At 48.6% G+C, this 20,646-nt stretch overlaps 7 protein-coding genes across 7 annotated transcripts; 4 read left to right on the forward strand and 3 right to left on the reverse strand.

Moving 5' to 3' along the window:
- Window positions 1-51: 51 nt before the first annotated feature.
- On the forward strand, window positions 52-2,752 carry CI109_101162 (uncharacterized protein; the record flags this gene model as incomplete). The annotated part of the gene is made up of 10 exons (XM_032002813.1): window positions 52-617; window positions 671-781; window positions 840-1,201; window positions 1,272-1,483; window positions 1,535-1,591; window positions 1,641-1,827; window positions 1,877-2,050; window positions 2,105-2,309; window positions 2,361-2,574; window positions 2,636-2,752. 10 exons carry the CDS (start codon window positions 52-54, stop codon window positions 2,750-2,752), a joined length of 2,205 nt encoding a protein of 734 aa, XP_031863152.1.
- An 84-nt stretch (window positions 2,753-2,836) lies between these two features.
- On the reverse strand, window positions 2,837-3,949 carry CI109_101163 (uncharacterized protein; the record flags this gene model as incomplete). Its single annotated transcript, XM_032002814.1, has 3 exons — window positions 2,837-3,082; window positions 3,283-3,469; window positions 3,708-3,949. The coding sequence occupies 3 exons, from the start codon at window positions 3,947-3,949 to the stop codon at window positions 2,837-2,839; spliced, it is 675 nt and encodes a 224-aa protein (XP_031863153.1).
- A 251-nt stretch (window positions 3,950-4,200) lies between these two features.
- CI109_101164 (uncharacterized protein) lies at window positions 4,201-6,429 on the forward strand (the record flags this gene model as incomplete). The annotated part of the gene is made up of 7 exons (XM_032002815.1): window positions 4,201-4,299; window positions 4,362-4,559; window positions 4,627-4,758; window positions 4,832-4,920; window positions 5,004-5,064; window positions 5,118-5,953; window positions 6,039-6,429. 7 exons carry the CDS (start codon window positions 4,201-4,203, stop codon window positions 6,427-6,429), a joined length of 1,806 nt encoding a protein of 601 aa, XP_031863154.1.
- Window positions 6,430-6,625: 196 nt separating this feature from the next.
- On the reverse strand, window positions 6,626-8,817 carry CI109_101165 (1-pyrroline-5-carboxylate dehydrogenase; the record flags this gene model as incomplete). The annotated part of the gene is made up of 7 exons (XM_032002816.1): window positions 6,626-6,958; window positions 7,019-7,119; window positions 7,182-7,861; window positions 7,938-8,023; window positions 8,086-8,364; window positions 8,437-8,544; window positions 8,764-8,817. 7 exons carry the CDS (start codon window positions 8,815-8,817, stop codon window positions 6,626-6,628), a joined length of 1,641 nt encoding a protein of 546 aa, XP_031863155.1.
- A 627-nt stretch (window positions 8,818-9,444) lies between these two features.
- CI109_101166 (uncharacterized protein) lies at window positions 9,445-12,247 on the reverse strand (the record flags this gene model as incomplete). The annotated part of the gene is made up of 5 exons (XM_032002817.2): window positions 9,445-10,237; window positions 10,292-10,461; window positions 10,522-11,006; window positions 11,068-11,728; window positions 11,813-12,247. 5 exons carry the CDS (start codon window positions 12,245-12,247, stop codon window positions 9,445-9,447), a joined length of 2,544 nt encoding a protein of 847 aa, XP_031863156.2.
- Window positions 12,248-12,592: 345 nt separating this feature from the next.
- CI109_101167 (uncharacterized protein) lies at window positions 12,593-13,749 on the forward strand (the record flags this gene model as incomplete). The annotated part of the gene is made up of 6 exons (XM_032002818.1): window positions 12,593-12,709; window positions 12,777-12,803; window positions 12,895-13,038; window positions 13,118-13,202; window positions 13,261-13,335; window positions 13,403-13,749. 6 exons carry the CDS (start codon window positions 12,593-12,595, stop codon window positions 13,747-13,749), a joined length of 795 nt encoding a protein of 264 aa, XP_031863157.1.
- Window positions 13,750-19,783: 6,034 nt separating this feature from the next.
- On the forward strand, window positions 19,784-20,525 carry CI109_101168 (uncharacterized protein; the record flags this gene model as incomplete). The annotated part of the gene is made up of 4 exons (XM_032002819.1): window positions 19,784-19,919; window positions 20,068-20,158; window positions 20,226-20,309; window positions 20,441-20,525. 4 exons carry the CDS (start codon window positions 19,784-19,786, stop codon window positions 20,523-20,525), a joined length of 396 nt encoding a protein of 131 aa, XP_031863158.1.
- Window positions 20,526-20,646: the final 121 nt, after the last annotated feature.

The following is a 20,646-nucleotide window of genomic DNA, read 5'->3' on the forward strand; positions in this document are numbered from 1 at the left end:
GTTTTCACGATTCGTTTCAACATCTCCTCAACCCACGTTCGACATGCTGATATGATCACACAAAAGATTGCCAAACCATTGGCAGCTCTTGCTAGAACGAACTCTCGCAAAAGTGCATTGCTTTTCAATCGTACTTACTTATCACTCCGTCAACAGCAGGCAACGTGTACAATCGCGTCCCAACGATTCAGTAATGTTTCGCAACGATTCTTCACTGCCGCTGCGACATCACAGCCTTTCGAGCGATCCAGCATCGATGATACCGTTCAAAACGATAGATCAGCAACACCTACGTCCACATCTTCCATAACATTACGTCCTTATCAACTCACCGCTATCCGAGAATGTCTTCAAGCTCTCTCCTCTGGACTTCGTCGAATCGGCGTATCCTCTCCAACAGGCAGCGGCAAAACCACCATGTTTATGAACCTTATCCCCCTTGTGCCCTTCTACAACAACACAGCCATACCGACAGGAAGCTCGGGCAGCACGCTGATCGTAGTGGGGAGTGTGGAGCTTGCGAATCAGGCAGAAGGAGCGGCGAAGAGGCTGTTAGGAGATGAGTGGACAGTGGAGGTAGAACAGTCGAAGAGGAAAGCAAGTGGCAGGGCAGATGTGTGAGTGTGACGTGACTTGACACCTTGTGTCGTGGAGCTGATACTGGGAGCAGGACGATCGCGACTTGGCAGACTTTGATCAACTCGGATAGACTGGCAAAGTTTGATCCTGCAACCTATAAATTGATCATTGTCGATGAAGCTCATCATGCTGCGGCCTTGTCGTATGTAACCTTCTCCTCCCATCATTGACGAAAGCTGAAATCTTTCGACCTTACACAGGTATCTCCGTCTGCTGCACTACTTCAATGACGAAGTACAACTACCCTCAACCCTACAACCCATCACCACCCTGAAACACGAGCACAAAGTCCCCATCATAGGCTTCTCCGCAACTTTCAGTCGACCAGACCAACTCGCCCTCAGTGCAGTATTCGAGAAGATCGTCTTCCATCGCGAGATCACACATATGCTCGACGAAGGATGGCTGGCACCTGCAAGATCGACGACGGTAAAAGCTGATTTGGAGTTGGTCGAAGTGGAGATCAATGAGAATGGGGATTTCAAGCCCTCGTCATTGGCGAGTAAGGTGAACACGAAAGAGGTGAATGAGTTGATAGTGAGGACGTATTTGCATCGTGCGGGTGAGCATGCCGTTGTTAATTTTGGATGCCGAGAAGAGACGAAAGAAGCTGACAGGTTTTCGCTCCGCAGCGAATCGGCGATCAACCCTCGTCTTCTGTGTGGATCTCGACCACGTCGCAAATCTTACTCAAGCCTTTCGCGAAGCAGGAATCGATGCTCGATCTATCTCGTCCATGTCCAAGCCTGAAGCGAGACGTGATACTATCGCATCATTCGGTGCTGGGGAGTTCCCAGTGTTGATCAACTGCGAGGTTCTGACGGAAGGAACGGATATACCTGAAGTGAGTTGAAGCTTGATGACTCTTGAGACTGAAGCTGACACAGTGACACAGATTGATTGTATTTTACTTGCACGACCAACTAAGAGTCGTAATCTGCTGGCACAGATGGTAAGCCTCGATACGACAGATCCCTGACTTCAGCTAACACAGCATACAGGTCGGCCGAGGTCTACGGTTGTCCCCCGAAACCGGCAAAGAAGATTGTCATATCATCGATGTGGTTGATAGTGTCGCCGGGGCTAATGGAATGTTGGTATCGCCAACACTGTTGGGCTTGACTCACGAGGAGCGTGATGAAGAGCTCAGGGAAATTGCCGAGCGGAACATGGTAGATGATGAGACGGGTAGGTCTCCTCGGAAGATATGTCTGGGTGACACTGAGCGGGGTTTTAGCAGCAGCAGGGAAGACGAGACAGCCGACAACCAACTCGGACGATTACAATATCACATACATTGACGAAGATGATCCCTTCCGTATCGCTTCAAGCACTCGCCCCATTGTCGACAAGGCAAGCAAGAATGCTTGGGTTGTGTGCGGGAAAACGAAGTATATACTTGAGTTGATCGGTGGGATTGACAAGTGGTACTGTGCTCTTTATTCTTGCTGAGAAGTGTTCTTAGGCAACGGTTATATATCCATTGATCCTGGAATCATTGGCGCGTGGGCGATCACTTTCCGACCGTCCATACCATCTGGTATTTTGACGAACACGAAATCACCCTTTGGTCGAGTTCGCGTCGTCGGTCATGCAGATGATCTAGAAAGAGCGCTGCAAACTGCGGATAAATACGCAGAGCGGACTTTGGGTCGAGAGCTTAGTCTACGGTTAGTTTCTCCATACTACTTTGGGTGCGCAAAGCTGAAGTGCAGTCGCAGCTTATCACGGTACGCCTCGTGGCGAAGGAAGCCAGCGAGTGAAAAAGCTATTGCGTTATTGCTGAAAATGCAAGGTGCGACAACGGCAGCGGCTTCGGTCGATAATGAAGGGAGGGAGCAGCAAGTCAGATTGTTTGGGAAGAGTGTACCTGTTGGGCAACTGACGGCGGGTGAGGTGTCATCGTGGCTGTGTGCGGCCAGACATGGTGCGAAGGTAGGTCCTCGTTTCTGCTAGGTGTGGTTGAATTGCTGCTGCTGATACATTTATGTTGTAGGCTGTACGAGCCAGTCTCGACAAAGCGGACGAGAGGAAACGGATCAAAGCCGAGCAGAAGGCGGAGAAGGAAAGATTACAAAGAGCTCGCAACTTGCCATTACCCAACTCACACTAATCCGATACCACGTCGCATCATCCATATACCTTGCAAGATACTATACCCAGGTATGCATATAACAATTGACGTCTCTATACGTCGTCATCTCCTCATTCCTCTAAGGATATACAATCTCGTCTGGATCTTCAGTCCGTGCCAAATCTCCCTCCACCAATCTTTCACCCAAGCGACCTGTCGTTCCTGATTGGCCATTTGCCAATCTGCATAGAACTGGGTCATACAATCTTCGTGTCGTTTTGTATCTTCGGGCGTTGGAGGATCGGAGGCTTTGGGAAGGAGGGAGAGACGATGGGCAAGTTGAGCATTGAAGTTTGCGTTTGTTGTTGCCTGTTGAGGAGGAGAGAGATGTTAGCCTGAAAAAACGGTAGATCGATTACGGAAAGATCTGTCCACCCGAAGTGCAAGGAGATGGGGTGGAAGGGGATAGTGGTGAAAGTCACAGCCATAACCAGTGGTCATCAAACACAAGACGGATTTCAAGCGATGCGACCATCGACAAGTCTGATACAACACACTACACCACTCACCCAAAAACGATGATTCGTAAGATCTACCCTCTCCCTCCTCAATCGCCATTCCAACTCCATATTCTCCAATCGTGAATCTGAACCATCTGATGGGAACTCTGAAGCCGAGTAAGGTGAGTTGGAAGAAGGTCGAGTGATGGGTTTGGAAGCGTAGATGATTGGTCGGATGTTGGATAAGGGATCGGGTCTGCGTCCATGTAAGCAGAGGTGTCAGTACGTTACGAGCCAAAGTATGTCCCATGACAGTAACTGTGGAAGGAATTGCAAGTGTTGACGATGATATAATAAGGACATGGTTGTTTGAGGGAAGTCGAGTTGACCATTATGTAGAGGATGAGGCCAAATGAAGGGGACACAGCTTGGCTGATGACCTCACAAGCGATTCACAACCACGGAAAGTACACTCATACGAAGAGAAAACTCACGGCGCTACAAGATCTACTCCTGAGGTAGGCAGATCACTCCTCCTTCTTCTAAGAGGTGCTCCCTTTGCAACTGACGACGTTGCCGTCGATGGCTCAGAAGAGCTTGTAGCTTCAGCGGAAGAGATCGCGCTAGCACTCGTACTCGTGCTCGCAGTCGAAGTCGACGCTGACGCGGCGGTATACCATTTTCCCGTCGTTCGAACAGGTAGTCGAGGTCGTGTTCTTGCCAGAGGTCCAAACATGTTATTCTCAATTTAGTCGTCGGTTTATGTACATACGTTCAACAGTCGAGATATTCATCTTACTTACCAATAGACCGGACGGACACTCGCGGGTTATAGGAAAGATCGCTCGATGTAAAGGTCACGTGATGTCCCCTACGTGCTAATTTCTGAAATGACCCATACACAAAGTGTGAATATATTGACGTTGATCTGTCCTTCGTTGATCTGTTCTTGATAATACCGCTTGCGTCAATTTACATTCCAGCAAGATGTCGGACTCTGTACAAGTCCCAAACGTGGATGTTCAAGGGAAGAAGCGGAAACGGACTGGCAAGGAGAGGGAAGAGAAGAAGAAGGCAGCGATACTAGTGAGTGTCAATACACCATAAACCGAATTCGACCTTACTGACTGCTGAATACGGTATTCTAGGCTCAAGAACAAGTCGCAGCAGATGTAGAGCCAGTGACGGAGGAGACTACTTTGCCTGAAGAGAAGGAAGCTCCTATCGTAGAAGCTGAAGCCGCCCCGACTGCTGAAGAGGAGGTGGTCGATGCCGACCAACCCGCTGGAAAAAAGAGGAAGCGGACCGGTAAAGAACGAGAAGAGAGGAAGAAGGCTTTCCTAGCGGTGCGTCTGACTGCCCCTCTCGACAGCACCACCTTAGATTGATTCTGATACCATTATCTGATCACAGGCTCAAGCGGAAGCAGCTGCCAACCCTCCTGCTCCTACCGAAGCAGAAGCAGTGGCAGCGGGGGACGCTGCTGTACCTTCAGCAGAGTCGAGCAAGAAGAGTGTAGATCTTGAGAAAGTCGCTTCTCGAATCGTGAGTCACTCCGAGCTGCTTTCTTATATAAGACGATTGCTAAGCTCGGCATGTTACTTTCTGCGTTCTTTAGCAACAAGCTTTGAAGACGCTGCATCCTGTGTTCAAGCAAGCCAAATCGTTTGAGACTAGACGATTGATCAAGAAAATCAAGTTCTTGAGGTGAGTCTGCCTTCAGGCTCATATCATTGAGTCTGACCTCGGATCATGGGCGTCTGAGCTGATGACCTATACTACGTTTACAGGACGAAGAATGGGTCAAAAGAGGAATTAGCAGACCTGGAAGTGCAACTTCAGCTCATTCATGTATGTCCATGTCTGTGTACTTTGTATATCCCAATCTAACCTTTTGATAAAAGCAAATCCAACTTCATCCTCTCGCTCAATCCCATCTCCTCACCAAACTCCGCAAACATCCTCTACTCAAGCACACCGCCCCACTCCCCGAAACCATCACCGCCCCACTCACACCCACCACTCCTTCCATACCTACTACGTCAACATCTGCTACGCCTGCGCTCGTGGAGAAGGCCGAGAACAGGCTGTGTAGCGCCAAGATCGTAGCGGACAAAGTGAAGAGTGTCCTAAGCTGGGTAGTGGGCGAAGATGGCGCCAAGCTGGTGAAGCCAAATGTTGAAGCGGTCAAGGCGTTGTCAAGGGGGAAGAAGACATTTGCCGAGGAGGACGAGGACGAGGATGATGTGGAGGACATTGGGGGAGATGACGAAGAGTCAGAGGAAGAGGATGTGGATGAGCTAGCTGTACCGAGACGACAGTCAGGTGGAGAAGAGGGTTCTGACATCGAATCGGACGACGAGGCATTCCAACAAGATCAGGCGGCGGATATGGCAGGTTGGGAATCTGGTTCTCTCTCCGGCGGAGACGACTCGGATGACGAAGATGCGGTTCCTTTACCGAAACTCATCACAAAAAAGGCAAAACCTACAGTTGCCTCGCCCGCGGTAGAATCGAAAGCCACGAAAGCCAAGCCGACAAAGACGAAAGAGCAACAGCCTCCTTCCAAACTGAAAGCGTCAGATATTACATCTTCATTATTCCTCCCTTCATTAGCGATGGGTTTCACAAGAGGAGACGAAGGTGACTCGGACCCTGATGACGATTATGATCCCGATGGTATGATCGGTGGCAATACCGTGGTCAGGAAGAACAGGAGAGGACAACGAGCGAGACAAGCGTGAGTGCTCCCTTACTTCAGAATGGCGTATTGCATATATGCGTATATTGTGGAAAGTCACTGATATGATTCGTCGGGCTTGCAGGATCTGGGAGAAGAAGTATGGAAAAGGTGCTAAACACGTTGTCAAACAACGAGAAGAGGAAAGTGCCAATCTCCAGAAAGCCCGAGAGAGGGCGGAGGCGAGAGCTCGAGGTAGAGATTCAGGATGGGGAGCTAGGGCAGGTGTCGCTGCAGCTGCGACTACTGCTACTACTGCTGCCACCGGTACCACAACAAGCGCACCATCAGCTGGTTCGACTGCACGATACACCGCCCCTCCAACTTCACGACCTTCCACCACAAGCGCTGCTCCCTCAGCGACTGCGGCCGCTGGAGGACAGCCTATGCACCCTTCTTGGGAAGCTGCACGACTTCGTAAACAGAAGATGGCAATCGCCGATGTTCCCAAAGCCAACAAGATTGTCTTTGACTAGATCTAGTTCTGTTCGATTATCACTATGTATGCTATGCATTGATTTTGCTCGTGACGGAACATGCTGACTCTATAAGATATATGGTGGAGAAAAGAAGAAGAATGACCGGAAAAGATGACTACTGGACTTGAACAACAATTACACCTTGACTAAAGAGCTCCGCTCAATAGGCTTTGAAACGCATTCCGGATACCATCTAAAGGAAGTTGGAAGGGTACTTGTAGTCCTCGGGAGCGACAAAGTTCTCCTTGATAGATCGCATGGAGACGAATCGAGTGAAGATGTTGATGGAACCAGACTTGTCGTTGGTACCGGATGCTCGGGCACCACCGAAAGGTTGTTGACCGACAACGGCACCGGTACACTTGTCGTTGATGTAGAAGTTACCGGCAGAGTTTCGGAGGTGGTGAGCGGCGTATTGGAGAGCCTTTCGCTCTTGAGCGAAGATGGATCCGGTAAGAGCGTACTCGGTGGTCTCGTCAATGAGCTTGGGCATGGCCTCGAACTCGGAGTCCTCGTAGACGTAGACCTGAAGAGAATGGCGCTGTCAGCTTGTGGAAAAAACCGTGAGAGAAAGGCAACAACTCACAGTGATGACGGGACCGAAGATCTCGGTGGTCAAAGTAAGAGCCTTGGGGTTCTTGGTGAGAATGACGGTGGGCTTGATGAAGTAACCCTTGGACTCGTCCCCTGCGTACGATTACAGCTCGTCAGCACCAAGTTTTATAACCAAAAGATGACGAGACACTCACAAGAACCACCAGCGATGACCTCGTCACCCTGCTCCTTGGCCTTGGTGATGATACCGGTGATCTTGTCGAAAGCGACCTTGTTGATGACGGGACCGGTGAAGTTGTCCCAAGCGGTGCAAGGGCCAACGGTGACCTTCTCGGTCTCCTCGATCAAGGTGTCCTTGAAACCGTTCTTCCAGAGAGAAGCGGGGACGTAGACCCTAGAAAGAGCAGAACACTTCTGACCAGAGTACTCGAAAGCAGCTCGGATAGCCTGGACGACACCGGACTTGACGTCGGCGGAAGGGTGGTAAAGGTGGAAGTTCTTACCACCGGTCTCACCGACGATTCGGGGGTAGCCTCGGTAGACGTCGAGGTTGTTGGCAATGTTCTTCCAGAGCTGCTTGAAGACGTGGGTGGAACCGGTGAAGTGGAGACCGGCAAAGTCTCGGTGGTCGATAGCCTGCTTGACGACGGAGGGGGCGTCTCCGGGAACGAACTGGATGACGGAAGGGGGCATACCGGCCTCAAGGAAGATCTTGTGGACGAGGTAACCGGCGTAGGTAGCCATGGGCGAGGGCTTCCAGACAACGACGTTGCCAACAAGAGCGGGGGCACCAACGAGGTTACCACCGATGGCGGTGAAGTTGAAAGGGGTGACGGCGAGAACGAAACCTTCAAGGGGTCGGAACTCGGTTCGGCTGAAGGGGAAAAAAGACCGAGTTAGTACTCCATTACACACAAGGCAAAGCAGAAATGGGAGATGCGCAAACTCACTTCCAGACACCAGTGGAGTTTCGGGGGGGTTGCTGGGTGTAAAGCTCCTCAACGTACTTGACGCTGAATCGGAGGAAGTCACAGAGCTGCAAGAATGCTCGTTCGTCAGCTTTTATACCTTTATTGTAGATGAGACTTCTTTGCTCACCTCAGCAGCGGCGTCAATCTCGGCTTGCCATGCGTTCTTTCCTTGACCCAACATGGTGGCGGCCATGAGCTCGTATCTGTACTTGCCGGCGATCAGGTCGGCGGTCTTGAGGAAGATGGCGGCCTTGTCAGCCCAAGGAAGCTCCTCCCATTCTTGTCGAGCAGCGAGAGCACCGTCAATGGCGGAAGCGACGACCTCGGGAGAGGCGTTGTGGTAGGTGCAGAGCTTGGAAGCGTGGTCGTGGGGCATGTATTGAGCTTGGATGTCACCAGTCTTGACCTGTAACAAGCGAAAACGATCAGTAAATGATCTTCCTTCGTGTTACGCAGAAAGGTAGAAATATGCGCTCACCTCTTTACCGTTGACGATACAAGGGATCTCGAAAGGAGCAGACTTGATCATCTTGTCGACGGCAGCCTGGAGACCAGCTCGCTCGGCAGAGCCAGGACCGTAGTTGTACTGAAGGGGAAAGTTACGATATCAGCTTTTGCTCCCTTTTGTAGCTTTTCAACGCGACGAGACATCTCTATGCGCTCCAGTTGCAATCTCCATTCGCCATCTCACATCGCGGGAAGTAAGACGTCTAATAAGCTGGAGCTAGAGCTCGAGCTCGGACCTCTACTGGGGAGATGGCTCGAAAGCCACCGGGAGCGAGACGCGAGAGGTCACTGCACTCACCATAGGCTCATTGTCGATGTTGGGGATCTTGAAGGTGGCGAGTTGAGAAGACATTTTGATGGAAGAGTATGAGTATGGGTATGGGTATGTGCGTTCTTTTGTTCTTTTAGTTTCTAACACGGGTGTTGGGGGGAGTGGGGTTGGGTGATTGTTCTTGCAGCGATAAGTTATATACTCTAAGCGTATAGTGTAGCGAGTGACTGAAAATAAAATTCGGAGATTCATAAACCCACAAATCCATCCATTGTCATCCACCTCGCTTGACGGCAATCCCGGTAATCGCCTGTAGCGGTAATGATCTAATGGGATATAACAGGATCACACGGCGGCAAAGCCGATATCATTAGAATCACTGCGATCCATCGGGTATCGCCGGTTGTCCATCTCCGTCCACATGCACAGTCACTACCAGTAGTGAGATATCAAAACCCGACAGAGATAAGCCGAATATATAAGAGACAAGAATGGCAATGCATGACGAGAACGGCTCCGGCTGACTCGAACAATTACCACTACAGGATCTAAGCTGTACCACTCTATCTCGCTTTTCCAGGACTTTGTGACCGATACACCATTGGTGAACCGGTCCAATCTACGCGGCATTCGCCATTGTCAATCTCTTGAATTCTTGCAAGACCTAATATTATACGAATACATGACATCAACAATAATCAATACACACTAAGCAATAACACATCCACTAGGACATACATCTAACCAACTCCCTTGTTGAACGTAACCCAGCTCTCTTCTCAACGCTCCTCCATTCCTCTTGATCTCGATACTGTAAACCGCTTCTCCCGTCTTGGGCGCCTCGTAGAACCATCTAAGAGTCTGACCTTGGATTTCGGTATATCCATGCGAGAGGACGATGTCAATGTCGAGCGATAAACGACCGGTGGGTGTGACCGATCGGACTGACACATCGCCAGGTTCTTTCTTCGAACTTATCGTTCCACTATCGACATCGTCGACCAGTCCCAAACTCGAAGAGTTGAGCGAGGTAAAGTCTGCGGTGTTGTAGTCCTTTGAACCAGAGGTGGGACCGCCAAGGGATGAGGCATAATGCACATAAGGCACGAAGATCTCAGTAAAGACGCCTTCTGAAGCCACATCGTTCGCTCGGACTCGTACGCTCATCTTGAAGCTCGTTGTATAGATATCGAAGTCGATCTGTTCAGGTGTACCAACCGTGGCAATTGGGAAAGGACGGCAGAACGCTGCGACAGCTCGAGAGCCATCTAATATGAGTGATGGGGTGATGTCGCCTTCTTCGATGGAGGCGGGAGTCATCGCAACCCTGCCCTTCTTGGGGGGTGTAGCGGCGAGAGTGGAGGAGGACGCTGTGGACACGGTGAATGTGTTTTGTCCTTGACCAATAAGCGGGGTTGCACTGCGAGAGGCTTTCGACTCGTCGGTGTACACTTCAGGTTCCATATCTTCGGAACTCCAAAGTGAAAGATCCTCGCCGTTCCTGCATATAATATAAGTCTCGTCGCGTCATATATATCCACAGAGCACTACTCACCAGTTGTCTCCCCATTCGTGTACGTTGTCCGCAACGTAATTCCAGAGCGTGAAGTTGAGACAATTGGGTCCGTCACACGCATTCATGGAACAGTCCATCGCCCGTTGTTGACTGGAGTAATCGCCCTCGCCCCGACCTCCGTCCACGAAACCATATGCCTTCTTGCCGTCCTGGACCACGCAAGTTTAGTCAGCATTGGGTTGATCTTGGACGCGCAGGAATGGACTCACCATGTCATATGGGATTCCGATTTCTCCGACGAGCGTAGGGTATTTGCCCAAGATATCCACTGTATCTTGTTTTAAAACCGCTAGCTCTCCTTGCATCATCTTCCTGATGGGTCCCTCTCCGACTCTGACAGCTTGAACGATTGACCAGTACTTCTTCCTGATCACTCCAATAGCATCGGCATTGAACCAGTTCCAGTGCTTAGTCATAAGTGTCAGACCGTCATAGAAATGAGGGGAAGAACATGCTCGTCCTTTGAGGAAAGACTCGGGGAGTTTCGGAGGTTGGTGGAGAACAGGTGCTTGGATGAAGTGAATTGCTTCGGGGTGATGCTTGCGGACTCGAGACGAGTACGCCAGCCAGTGTATCGACCAGAAATCTTGAACAAAATCGACCGACCGAGAGGTATCATTTGGCAGAGTGGCGAAATAGTCCGGGCGGATGAGCTCGGAAGTGATTGGATCCCACACGCCGTGTTGTGCCCAAACTGAGGACGAAGACGATCAGTAGAAATCCCATACCGAAGGAGAAATACAAGCGTAACTCACTGCACTTGCCCATCTCCCACTGGTCACCTCTTGTCCAACCCCATTTCCCTCCACCTCGCTTCTCGTCATCCTCTTTACTCAACCAGACCTTCTTTCCCTTTGGATCTATTCTCTCGTGACCTCCTCTATATGGTCCCATTCCGCCAAAGTTCCACACTTGCACTTCCTGCACCTGTCCCATGCCCAATCTCATCCCTTCTATCGGTGTGGGGGTAGGTCCCTTTTTCAACTGCTGTTCGTCTGGTATTCTCGAGAGATCTGAGTGACCGATCAGACCTTCTCCAGGCTCATTCATACTATCCCAACCGATGATCGTCTGGTCGTAGAGATCGTTCGCCTTTTCGGTGATCCGTTTGGCCAGTTGTCCAACCGCGTCGATATAATGATCTTGTAGATAATCTTGAATGTTCTTGCCGTCAATGATACATTTCGGAGCATATGTTTTTCCGGAGAAGAACAATGTCCAGATCGTCTGACCAGCCAGACGGGTGTAGTTGGTCCCCCAGATCATGGCAGGGAATTGTTCCGGTTTGGGATCCTCGGCATTGGGCCACTCGCAGTGCAGATAAGCGGCAGCAGTAGCTGTGAGGTTGTACGGATCGAGACCACATGCGTAGACGGTCCATAACGGTGCACCTGAACCACCAGTGAATCGAGACCACTATTCGTCGATGTTAGCATATACGCATTGAGCTTTATTCGGCAACGACGTCCGACAACTAGGACATCGACAAAAACAACTCACCACATCCTGATGAGGATCCATAAACACTCTAAATCCCCACTCTCTACATCTCTTCAAAACCTCGATGATATAGTCCATATACTCATAATCGTATTTTCCCGGACCCTCATGTTCCAAGCTCTCCCACGTGAACACATATCTCAACATGTTGAAACCCCAAGCTCTCAATCTAGCTAGATGTATCTCCGCACTCCCATCATCCAGATTCAAGGGGTTGTTCATGAAATCCCCCTTTCCAGCTTCGGCATCTTCCCAGAAGTTTTCTCTGATATAACTGGGTTGACCATTGGGTTGCTTTGCTGATCCAGAGAGGTTTACACCTCGTAGTAGGAGAGAACGACCTTTGGTGTCTTGGAAATGGAGCGTTGAGGAGTGGATGTAATGCGGTGGGACGGGTTTGCCAGTCACTGGTGACACAGTCGGTGTTGGTGCCATTTTCGTTTGTTGTTGTTGTTTACAGACAGGACAAAACAGGTAGAGAAGAAAAGGTCGATGAATGGTGACAGACCACCGACGATGATGATGAGTGCCAGTGGAATTGAAAGTGGTTCCACCTTGTGAAATGACGATCAAAATTCAGGGTCTAATGAGGCGCGCCACGTGGCTAGTCGCCGGTGGAGGTTTATGCTTTTTGCCACCATAATCATTGTTACGTCACCGCGTTTCATGGTCGTTTGGCTTTGAGAAATGCACTGGACGCGGAGTGATTGCATCAACAGTGAACCGCAATGTATTGTTCCGTCTTCACTGTCTTGAAAAGTATAGCATCTCCTGCTCAACATGCCATCCTGCCGAGTAACCAACAACACCTCGCACGATCTTAATATCTGCTTGAAACAGGTCACAGCGTTGCATTTTGAGAACACGGTGAAACCTGGCCAAACAATCAAGCTTCGCGTGAGCTGAATGGCCCCGAAACGTTGCATTGTCTGACGCAATACCAACTGACACGGATTTTATTTAGCCAGGAAAAGTATGGTTCACACTTGAGGTGCGTAGGAAAATTTGAGCGTAGACGTTCGGTGGTTCCAACCACTACCATTATCGCTTCCGCGGATGATTGATTGTGAGTGATTTCATAGGCGGTACTTGACGATGGAACCAAGAAAACGAGATATTCTATTCTCAAATCAGCGGCCACTATCGCCCTCTTATCGATAGCGATTGGTGCAGTAGCTGCCACGGCCGGTGCCGCACTTCTACCCGAAGCTTTAGCCCTCGAAGCTGTAAGTGAAGCGATCGCACCGAACGCGCACCGAAAAGTCATTCATCTACGGAAGTGCTAACTTCTCGTATCTATACCAGGTAGCAGTGGGCGGTATCCTTGCGAAAGGTGTAGCAGCGACGAAGTCGGCTTTGGTCAGTAATTCTGGGACCATCGCCAAGATATGTACGTCCCTGCTTGCTCTAGCTGGACGTGAATCTGGCTGACCTAACTGGTGACGCAGCTTCAGTAGCGCTCCCGAAAGCTATCAATCGACTATCAGCAGAAGTCGGAGGATTGACAGCTTTACAAAGAGAAGGTACGCCGGTACAACCAAATTCTCTCATTGAACTCGTATTCCAGCTCTGACATGCGATTACATGCAGTCCTATCTATCATCTCCTCACCGACTTTATCGTCCGATGTCCGCCATCGAGCGACCGCCTTACTTCGCTCCGTCCACTCCGCATACAAGAACGATAAAGCCTCTCGCGTAGCTTCGCAAACACAAACACCGACTTCGATAACAGAAGAAGAAGATGCTAGAAAGCTGGACGAAGCGATCGACTCGGGAGACTTGGACGATATGGTCGAGAACAAAGCGGTAAGGACGGGGGAGACGTTAAGAGTTCATGGGATATACATGAAGGAGCGAAGGGAGTTTGAGGTGAGAGTTGGGGAAGGGGGGAGGTTGGAGTTATGGGATATCAAGACCAAATTGGCTGTGACGTGATGTGATACATCCGCTGTGCAGAAGGTAGACTGTATCCTGTACGACGGTCACAGTCCATAGCATTTTGCATCCCTCTTTACATTCATCTTTACATTGACATACTTTACGTCTCGGACAAAGCCCCGAGATAGGTGATCTGTTGGGACGACCACTAGCCTGCTCTCTTTCTTCCTCACAATCTTCCACACTCGACAACCAGTCAATCACGCTCTGGTGTGGATGGTTCTGACGTAGGGATTCCTCTCTGTTCTGACACTGCCGGGTCGAGCCACCAGGGGGTCACAACTCGTTCTTTCCTTTGATTCTGAATCCGCGAGCGACCCACGGCATGAACTCCTCATCCTTTTCGATGTATATACCGCTATACAACGATCTCCTGGTCATACCAAGGACAATAGTTGCCTTCTCGCACCCTGATTCCATTTCAGCTGTGGTGAGATCAACTTAGGTGAAGTCAAACTCGTATTTGGTGCCTGGATGTGTGTAGATGGTGTAATTGCCATGATCAACATCAGTATTCTTGTGTCCAAAGGTGAAGACTGCATGGGTGAATGCTGTGGTGTCAGATTCTTGAGTGCTCACCTGCAGAATGTTGGAATTCTGATTGGCATCATTGTCACGATGATCAACAGAGGCTTCAGTCAATGAGGCCCTATCACACCACAAAGCCAAGGTTGAGTGATATTTGCCAAAAGGCGTCAACTATAATGACGAAATGGACGAGATACTCAGCGAGAATGACGAAAACGACAAGAATCCAAAGAGAACAACCTCAGGATGAGCGTTGTGGCCTTGGACTGACTGAAGGCTAAGTGATATCGTCAAGAGCGATAGCGAAGGTACGGTGTATGACTTTCAATCGGGAAATCACTAAGGAAAAGAGTACAAAGATGAGAATAGCCATTCTCCTATTTATCCATCCATCCGTCCATCTACGCTGAGCAATATTCTACAACTTGACGAGTTCGTTGAACATTGGGATCTGATAGTTCACGTGATGTATGTAGCAGTGACCATCATGACAGTTAAGTTTTGTAAACACATCTCCAAGCTGTGTTGGATGGTGACAGGGTGTGTCCATCAGAGTTTGTTCATGATTGACATTCCTCAACATGATGCATTGAGCTCCCTTCAGATGTACTGAATCATGTATACAGAACCAAGAACTACCAAAATCCTCTGAGCATTGCAATCATCTACAGGACAATATGGTCTCAATCATAATCTTTCCCACATGTGGCAAAGCAAAAGAAGCCTGACCTTGGCTTGTTGTAGAGACTCATTTCATGGTTGGAGAAGAGTGACTAGGACTTGTCTCTGTGCGACGCTCAACTCGGTTCCCGCAATTCTTGTCATCAGGACATGAAGTTCTCCTTCCTGTGACCTTGTAATTGTGGAAGGTTGGTCCATTGTATGTCTCACCTCCATCTCTTGAGTCAGGTGTCAAACAGCAGCAAATAATATGACAAAAGTCAAAACGAGCCTCTGTGCCCTCTCGGTTGAGAGAACAGTAGGTGCTCCCAAAGGCAGGCAAGTCCTCAAGAGTTCTCACACCAGGGTGCAAGACCACCTTGAAGTCCGGGTGGTCTCCGGTGATGCTATAGGCTCTATGAGGGTAGACAGAGGTCTTGAATGTCAGGACAGTATGGGTTTCTGCAGTCTTTTGAGCCTCCTTTGTGTTCTCAGATGTATCAGTGTCAGAGTTACAATCAAGAGCGGTGACTTGGGAGATGATGGACATTTTATTGTCACCATCATCATGATGCTGAGTGGCAAAGCTGTGAGAAAGCATGTTGGACAATTTTGGATGCGCCAGGAGTGTGCACTTGTTGATTGGTGAGATATGTTATGTGTGTGTGGATGTGTGCGGGAATGGAAGCTTGACCTAATCTGGATATTGTCCAATAAGTGTAAAATATGAAGTAGAGGAATATGGAGAGGAGAATAAATGAGACCACCGTATCTATGTACCTCATGGTCTTACCCTTTTCTATCTCTTACCTCTTACAGAAAGCTGATGGGATGTTCTGCGCAAAGGATCACCTCAATGTTGTTTCATGACCAAGCATCTTTAGCCAATGTCAAGGCATGTTTGTTGTTGGATGACACATTGACATTACACAGGCAAAGTGGTGTTTTTTTCACCTTTGCCAAACTCGTTTCAGGCATTTATAGAAGGCTGCTGTCTTCATTTTGATGACATTGTCGCACTCCACCGTAGGTCTTCTAATAAGCAACGCATGGTACCATTGAGACTTGACGGCGAAAGGGAAGTAGTCCGGGATCTTGTTCAGCCTTCCTTTTGTTGTTGCTTTGATTGAGGTTTGTTTGCATTCAGGTCAAGTTGAGATAGATTGGCTGTATGGGTACATGTCCCATGGTCCGTTTAAAGTAAATATACTACTATTTAACTAAGTTCTGACTAACTACTTAAACTGCAAAGGGATTAGATCTGGTCGAGTTGGCTGTGAATTTCTACTGATTCTACAGTGTTCTTCTAGGGAGAGTAGGCCGAAGGTTGTTTGAGCATCTATTTGTCACGACCCAGTACAACTGAGCGAACGACTCACCTCGGCCGCCGAATAGTTCGACTCGCCAGCCGACGGGAACCAGTTCGACATCGGGCCGGCGAAGGCCGTCGTAGGAGATGACCGATTCGACTGACTAATCGTTCCCACGGTTCTTGTGGCATCATTGGTACTTATATACATGAGCACAGGACTCGTACATAGTTATTCCTGTGACGAATGTATATTCCTCTGTCTAGTTCACTACTGTGGAACCCGTACAACGATCTGTCAGTCAACCCCAAGTCTCGTACACTCGGTATTCGATGTGTACAGTTCGGTACAGGACTTAGTGCTATTCGTATCCCGTATTCCTCGTTTAGGCCCGTCAACGGACCCGCCACTGACACTATTGGAGTTCTGTTATTATTGTCCGTTAGGCTACTAGGAAGGGTTAGCGTCCCTCTAATGGTTCTCTTACAGACGCACAATCGATCTTATCCCTCAAGGAAGCTTTTCAGAGCATTGGTCAACTTTTGCCCAAGCTATTCACGTGACCCAGCAGAGTCTTCATTGGTGTCCATTTATCCCCTATGAACCTCATTGCACCACAAGGTAGCACAAAGGCTTGCAAATAGGATCAGTGCAATGACATTGTAAAGTATCAGCGAAAAATGACACAGGTCATTCTGCAACCCACTCTTCCACACATCTCATCAATCTTCTCCAGAGGGTCAGGTCCAGAGGGTCAGGTCCTGTGACCCTCTGGAATAGACTGTACTACACAACCTTCCCACTCCTGCCGTTAAATCTACACTATAGTCACCTGCTGCATGTCTTTCCTTTCATAGCTTTGCCTCATAACTACGAAGCAATCAAGCGTTGCATCCATCGTGATATCTGTGTGATGGCCGGTTTCCAGGGCAGAATGGGAGCTGGAATCTGTGTCATCAAAAAATGTTGCTCCGTTTTCGCAAGCGGGGTAGCCCAGACATGACTCTGTGCGCCCTGTCACCTTAAACCACAAGAATGTGTCATTGAAAGTCTGGCCTCCATCCCGCGAATCGACTGTGTACCTTGCCCCACATTCGAGCTTGGGGATGGGTCGTGCGCTTCGCTTCATGGAATACTTGACAGTCAAGCCTTCTTGTTTCACTTTGCTATAATAGCCACGATGCATGCACAGCTCAAAGTCTTTGTGCTCTGGGTGGAGTTTAGAATTGCCATACTGGGCTTGGGTGAATGACAGCACCACATGGTTCTTGTTGTGCTTGGTGCTCTCCCACTTCTTGGAGATAGAAGCTTGAGTGGTCGGTTGGCAATCAAGTGCCCAATCAATGCACGTGTGAGTGGCCACGTCAGGAGTGATAGACTCTGGGGTGGACATGGTACGATACATAATTGATGTGGTCGGCTGGTGATGGTAAATGATGCAGTATAGCAAGACCTGTGAGAGTGGCTGTAAGCATATGCAGACAGGGCTATGTCCAAGGCCAATGGTGGTGAACTTACTTAAAAGATATTTGAAAGAGAGCTGGATGCGAAAATCAGAAAGACAAATGAACAGATACAGTATTTATGCACAATAGAATATCACCCAGCCTATGTCTATGACCATCATGAGAAGGGTCACCAATGGTTCCATGCAAAGGACCACCTTCCGAGCTTCCTGATCATGCTTTTTGCGCCAATGCAATGAAACCACTCTCATGATACAAGTCATTGTAGCAATGATGAATCAAATCACCTTCTATGTTCAAAGCCTGTCTGGGGTGTGGACTGAAGACAGTTCCTTCCTGCTGTGACAAGGATCACCAGAGTGAAGGAGAAGTGAAACATACCTCTTGTGGTGTGAAGAGCAACATAATTGAAGTCAAGAAGACACCTGCAAAAGTGTTTCAGTGTTCTTGAACAGTCTCACAGATTTTGTATGTCCGCCCATCAGTGCAACTGAGGCTCACAACAGCTTCTTGTTTGCACTGTAGATTGTCTTGAATGTCATGTCGTATGCATTATCATTGCATGGGAACTTCATATTACTTATAAGAACCTAAAACCTAAGAGATGTTACACAATCAATGTTGTGAATTGGGATAGCCACCTCATGTATACTTTCATGCAGAAGCAGTGTTTAGCAGCACTGCCATGCTTGGTTGGCAGCTCCAGTGTTCATATAGGGGGGGGTGGCCCACCACATCTTTTATGGGGTAGCTCCTGCGGCCCATTGTAGCACTCCACCGTAGGTCTCATAGTTTATATGTATCTGAGCAGCGGTAGAATAGGAAAGATGTATGCGCACATGTCTCAAGGTTCTGTCAAGGTACTATACTACTATCTATATACACTTCATCTGACTACTAAACTTTGGGGAAGGGTGAGATTCTGTCAAGGTGTTGTCCAAAAGCATTTGGTGACTTCCATCCTTGTTATTCTTTGTGTGACCAGGAGAGTCTCTGGTGATGTACTCTTGTTGCCCACAACCACATCACAACTTTGCCAAGTGCAGTAGTGAAAGTGTGAGATGTGAGTTTTGTCATAATATATTCCTGCAATCATGAGATGTACCACAAAACTTGTTGTGACGTATCATATCTGTATCTCAATAATCATAAAAAGATCACAAAGCATGCCGCAAGACTTGTTGTGATTTGCAAAACCTTAGTGTGTTCATATGAACTCAAGACAACCTCTATGTCACAACTCAAACTTCAAGCTGTCAAGTTCTTGTACTGCAAACATTAGATCCTTACCTACACGTGTGAGTCTAAAATATGACCTTCAATAGTGCAATGCAATTTGGATAGTGAGACTGGTGTGAGTGATCTGACCTTAGAGAAGTAAAATGATATGTGTAATAATATGGGATGGGAAAGACTTGTGCAATGTATGGACAAGGTTGGAGACAGTTTAAAGTTGTGTGATGAGTCTGGTTAATGGTGTAGGAGCTGGATGATGTGTAGAATTGTATTGGTGTTATGTATGTCACTGTCATAAAACAGAAGGAACAGTAGCAACATCATGAGACGAGGACCCATGCAAAGCCTTGCCGTGACTATGCATACAACCATCAACAAAGGATTGAATTAGAAAGGATATCCAATGCCACACACCACACACACGGATGTGGTGGGGGTTCGCGACGAAATGCCACAATCGGATAAAAACCGATTTCCGACAAAAATCAAATGAACCAGCCACCCGCCTCATGACGATTTCGGTTGGTGAGAATTGGAAAGACAGTCGCGAGTTGATTCGTAACCATCCATCAAGTTATCTCTATCGTTCGCTTTCTCTTTCTCTCTTTCTTTCTTTACTATATACATCGTACCATTTGCCACTCAACTTGTTGGAAAGAAACAACAACAAAGCGTCACTCGACTCAATCAGTCTCCTCTCTCGCAATCGCTCAAACTTGATCAAAACCCATTCCTCCGTCGTATTACTCGATCAACGTTGAACGATCATCTACCTATCTGCCTACTCATCGCCCAACTACGCAACACGACACAACAACGCTCATAACCAACATGTCGCCTCCCGCTTCTGCTTCTTCCACACCAAACAAGTCTTCGACGACTTCGTCACCTACCATCACACCGCTCCACGACCCCAAACACCAGGCCAAGATCATTCCTCAAGCCAAACCATTGGGCGTTGCGAACCGTGAGTGGGATATTTCACATACACTGTTCCACTGCGAGGTCGAAGACCAGCAGGCGTACTTCAGTGTAAAAGCGCTCCACCTAGCTATCCGTACGAGTTGTTTATGACATGGGACACAAGCTGACTGTGCAGTCTTGACGCCAATTAGCCAACCAAGTCGTTCCCGGTCAGACGATGGGTAACACCGCCGCTGGACTTGGTCAAAAAGCATTATTAGCAAAGCGATTCGCAAAGGCCAAGTGAGTGCATCAGCTATTCCTCTCTCATTCTCAACAGGAAACGAAGAGCTGATGGTCATGTGAGTAGCAAACCTACTGTGTCTCCTACCGATCAACTCCAAAGTCCTTGTACAGCCAAACTTGCAGGAGCTAAACAACGGCACTTTGTCAAGTAAGTGAAGCCCGTCCGATCTGTATACGCAACACCTTCACCCCTTCTTGCATGAAAGAACTCGATGATTTGCCTCACATAGTATGAGGACCAGTATAGGAACAAGCGCTGACGCATCATCACTTCCACAGGGGCAAGCCCGCTTCACTCGCTCAGTCTTTCACAGCACTTCGAGACTCGTCCAGTCCCGCTCCCACTGGTCGAACAGATTTCTAGATGTGTCGATGAGATGATGATTCCGAGTTTTGTTGTTTGTGTGAGTGCATCTCTGACTAAACGGGTAAGAAGTGATCGTTGGCTGATATCCTCCTTGTATCATTGAACAGCCTTAATGCCC

The sequence above is a fragment of the Kwoniella shandongensis genome, chromosome 2, assembly GCF_008629635.2.
Source record: "Kwoniella shandongensis chromosome 2, complete sequence".
Taxonomy (NCBI): domain Eukaryota; kingdom Fungi; phylum Basidiomycota; class Tremellomycetes; order Tremellales; family Cryptococcaceae; genus Kwoniella; species Kwoniella shandongensis.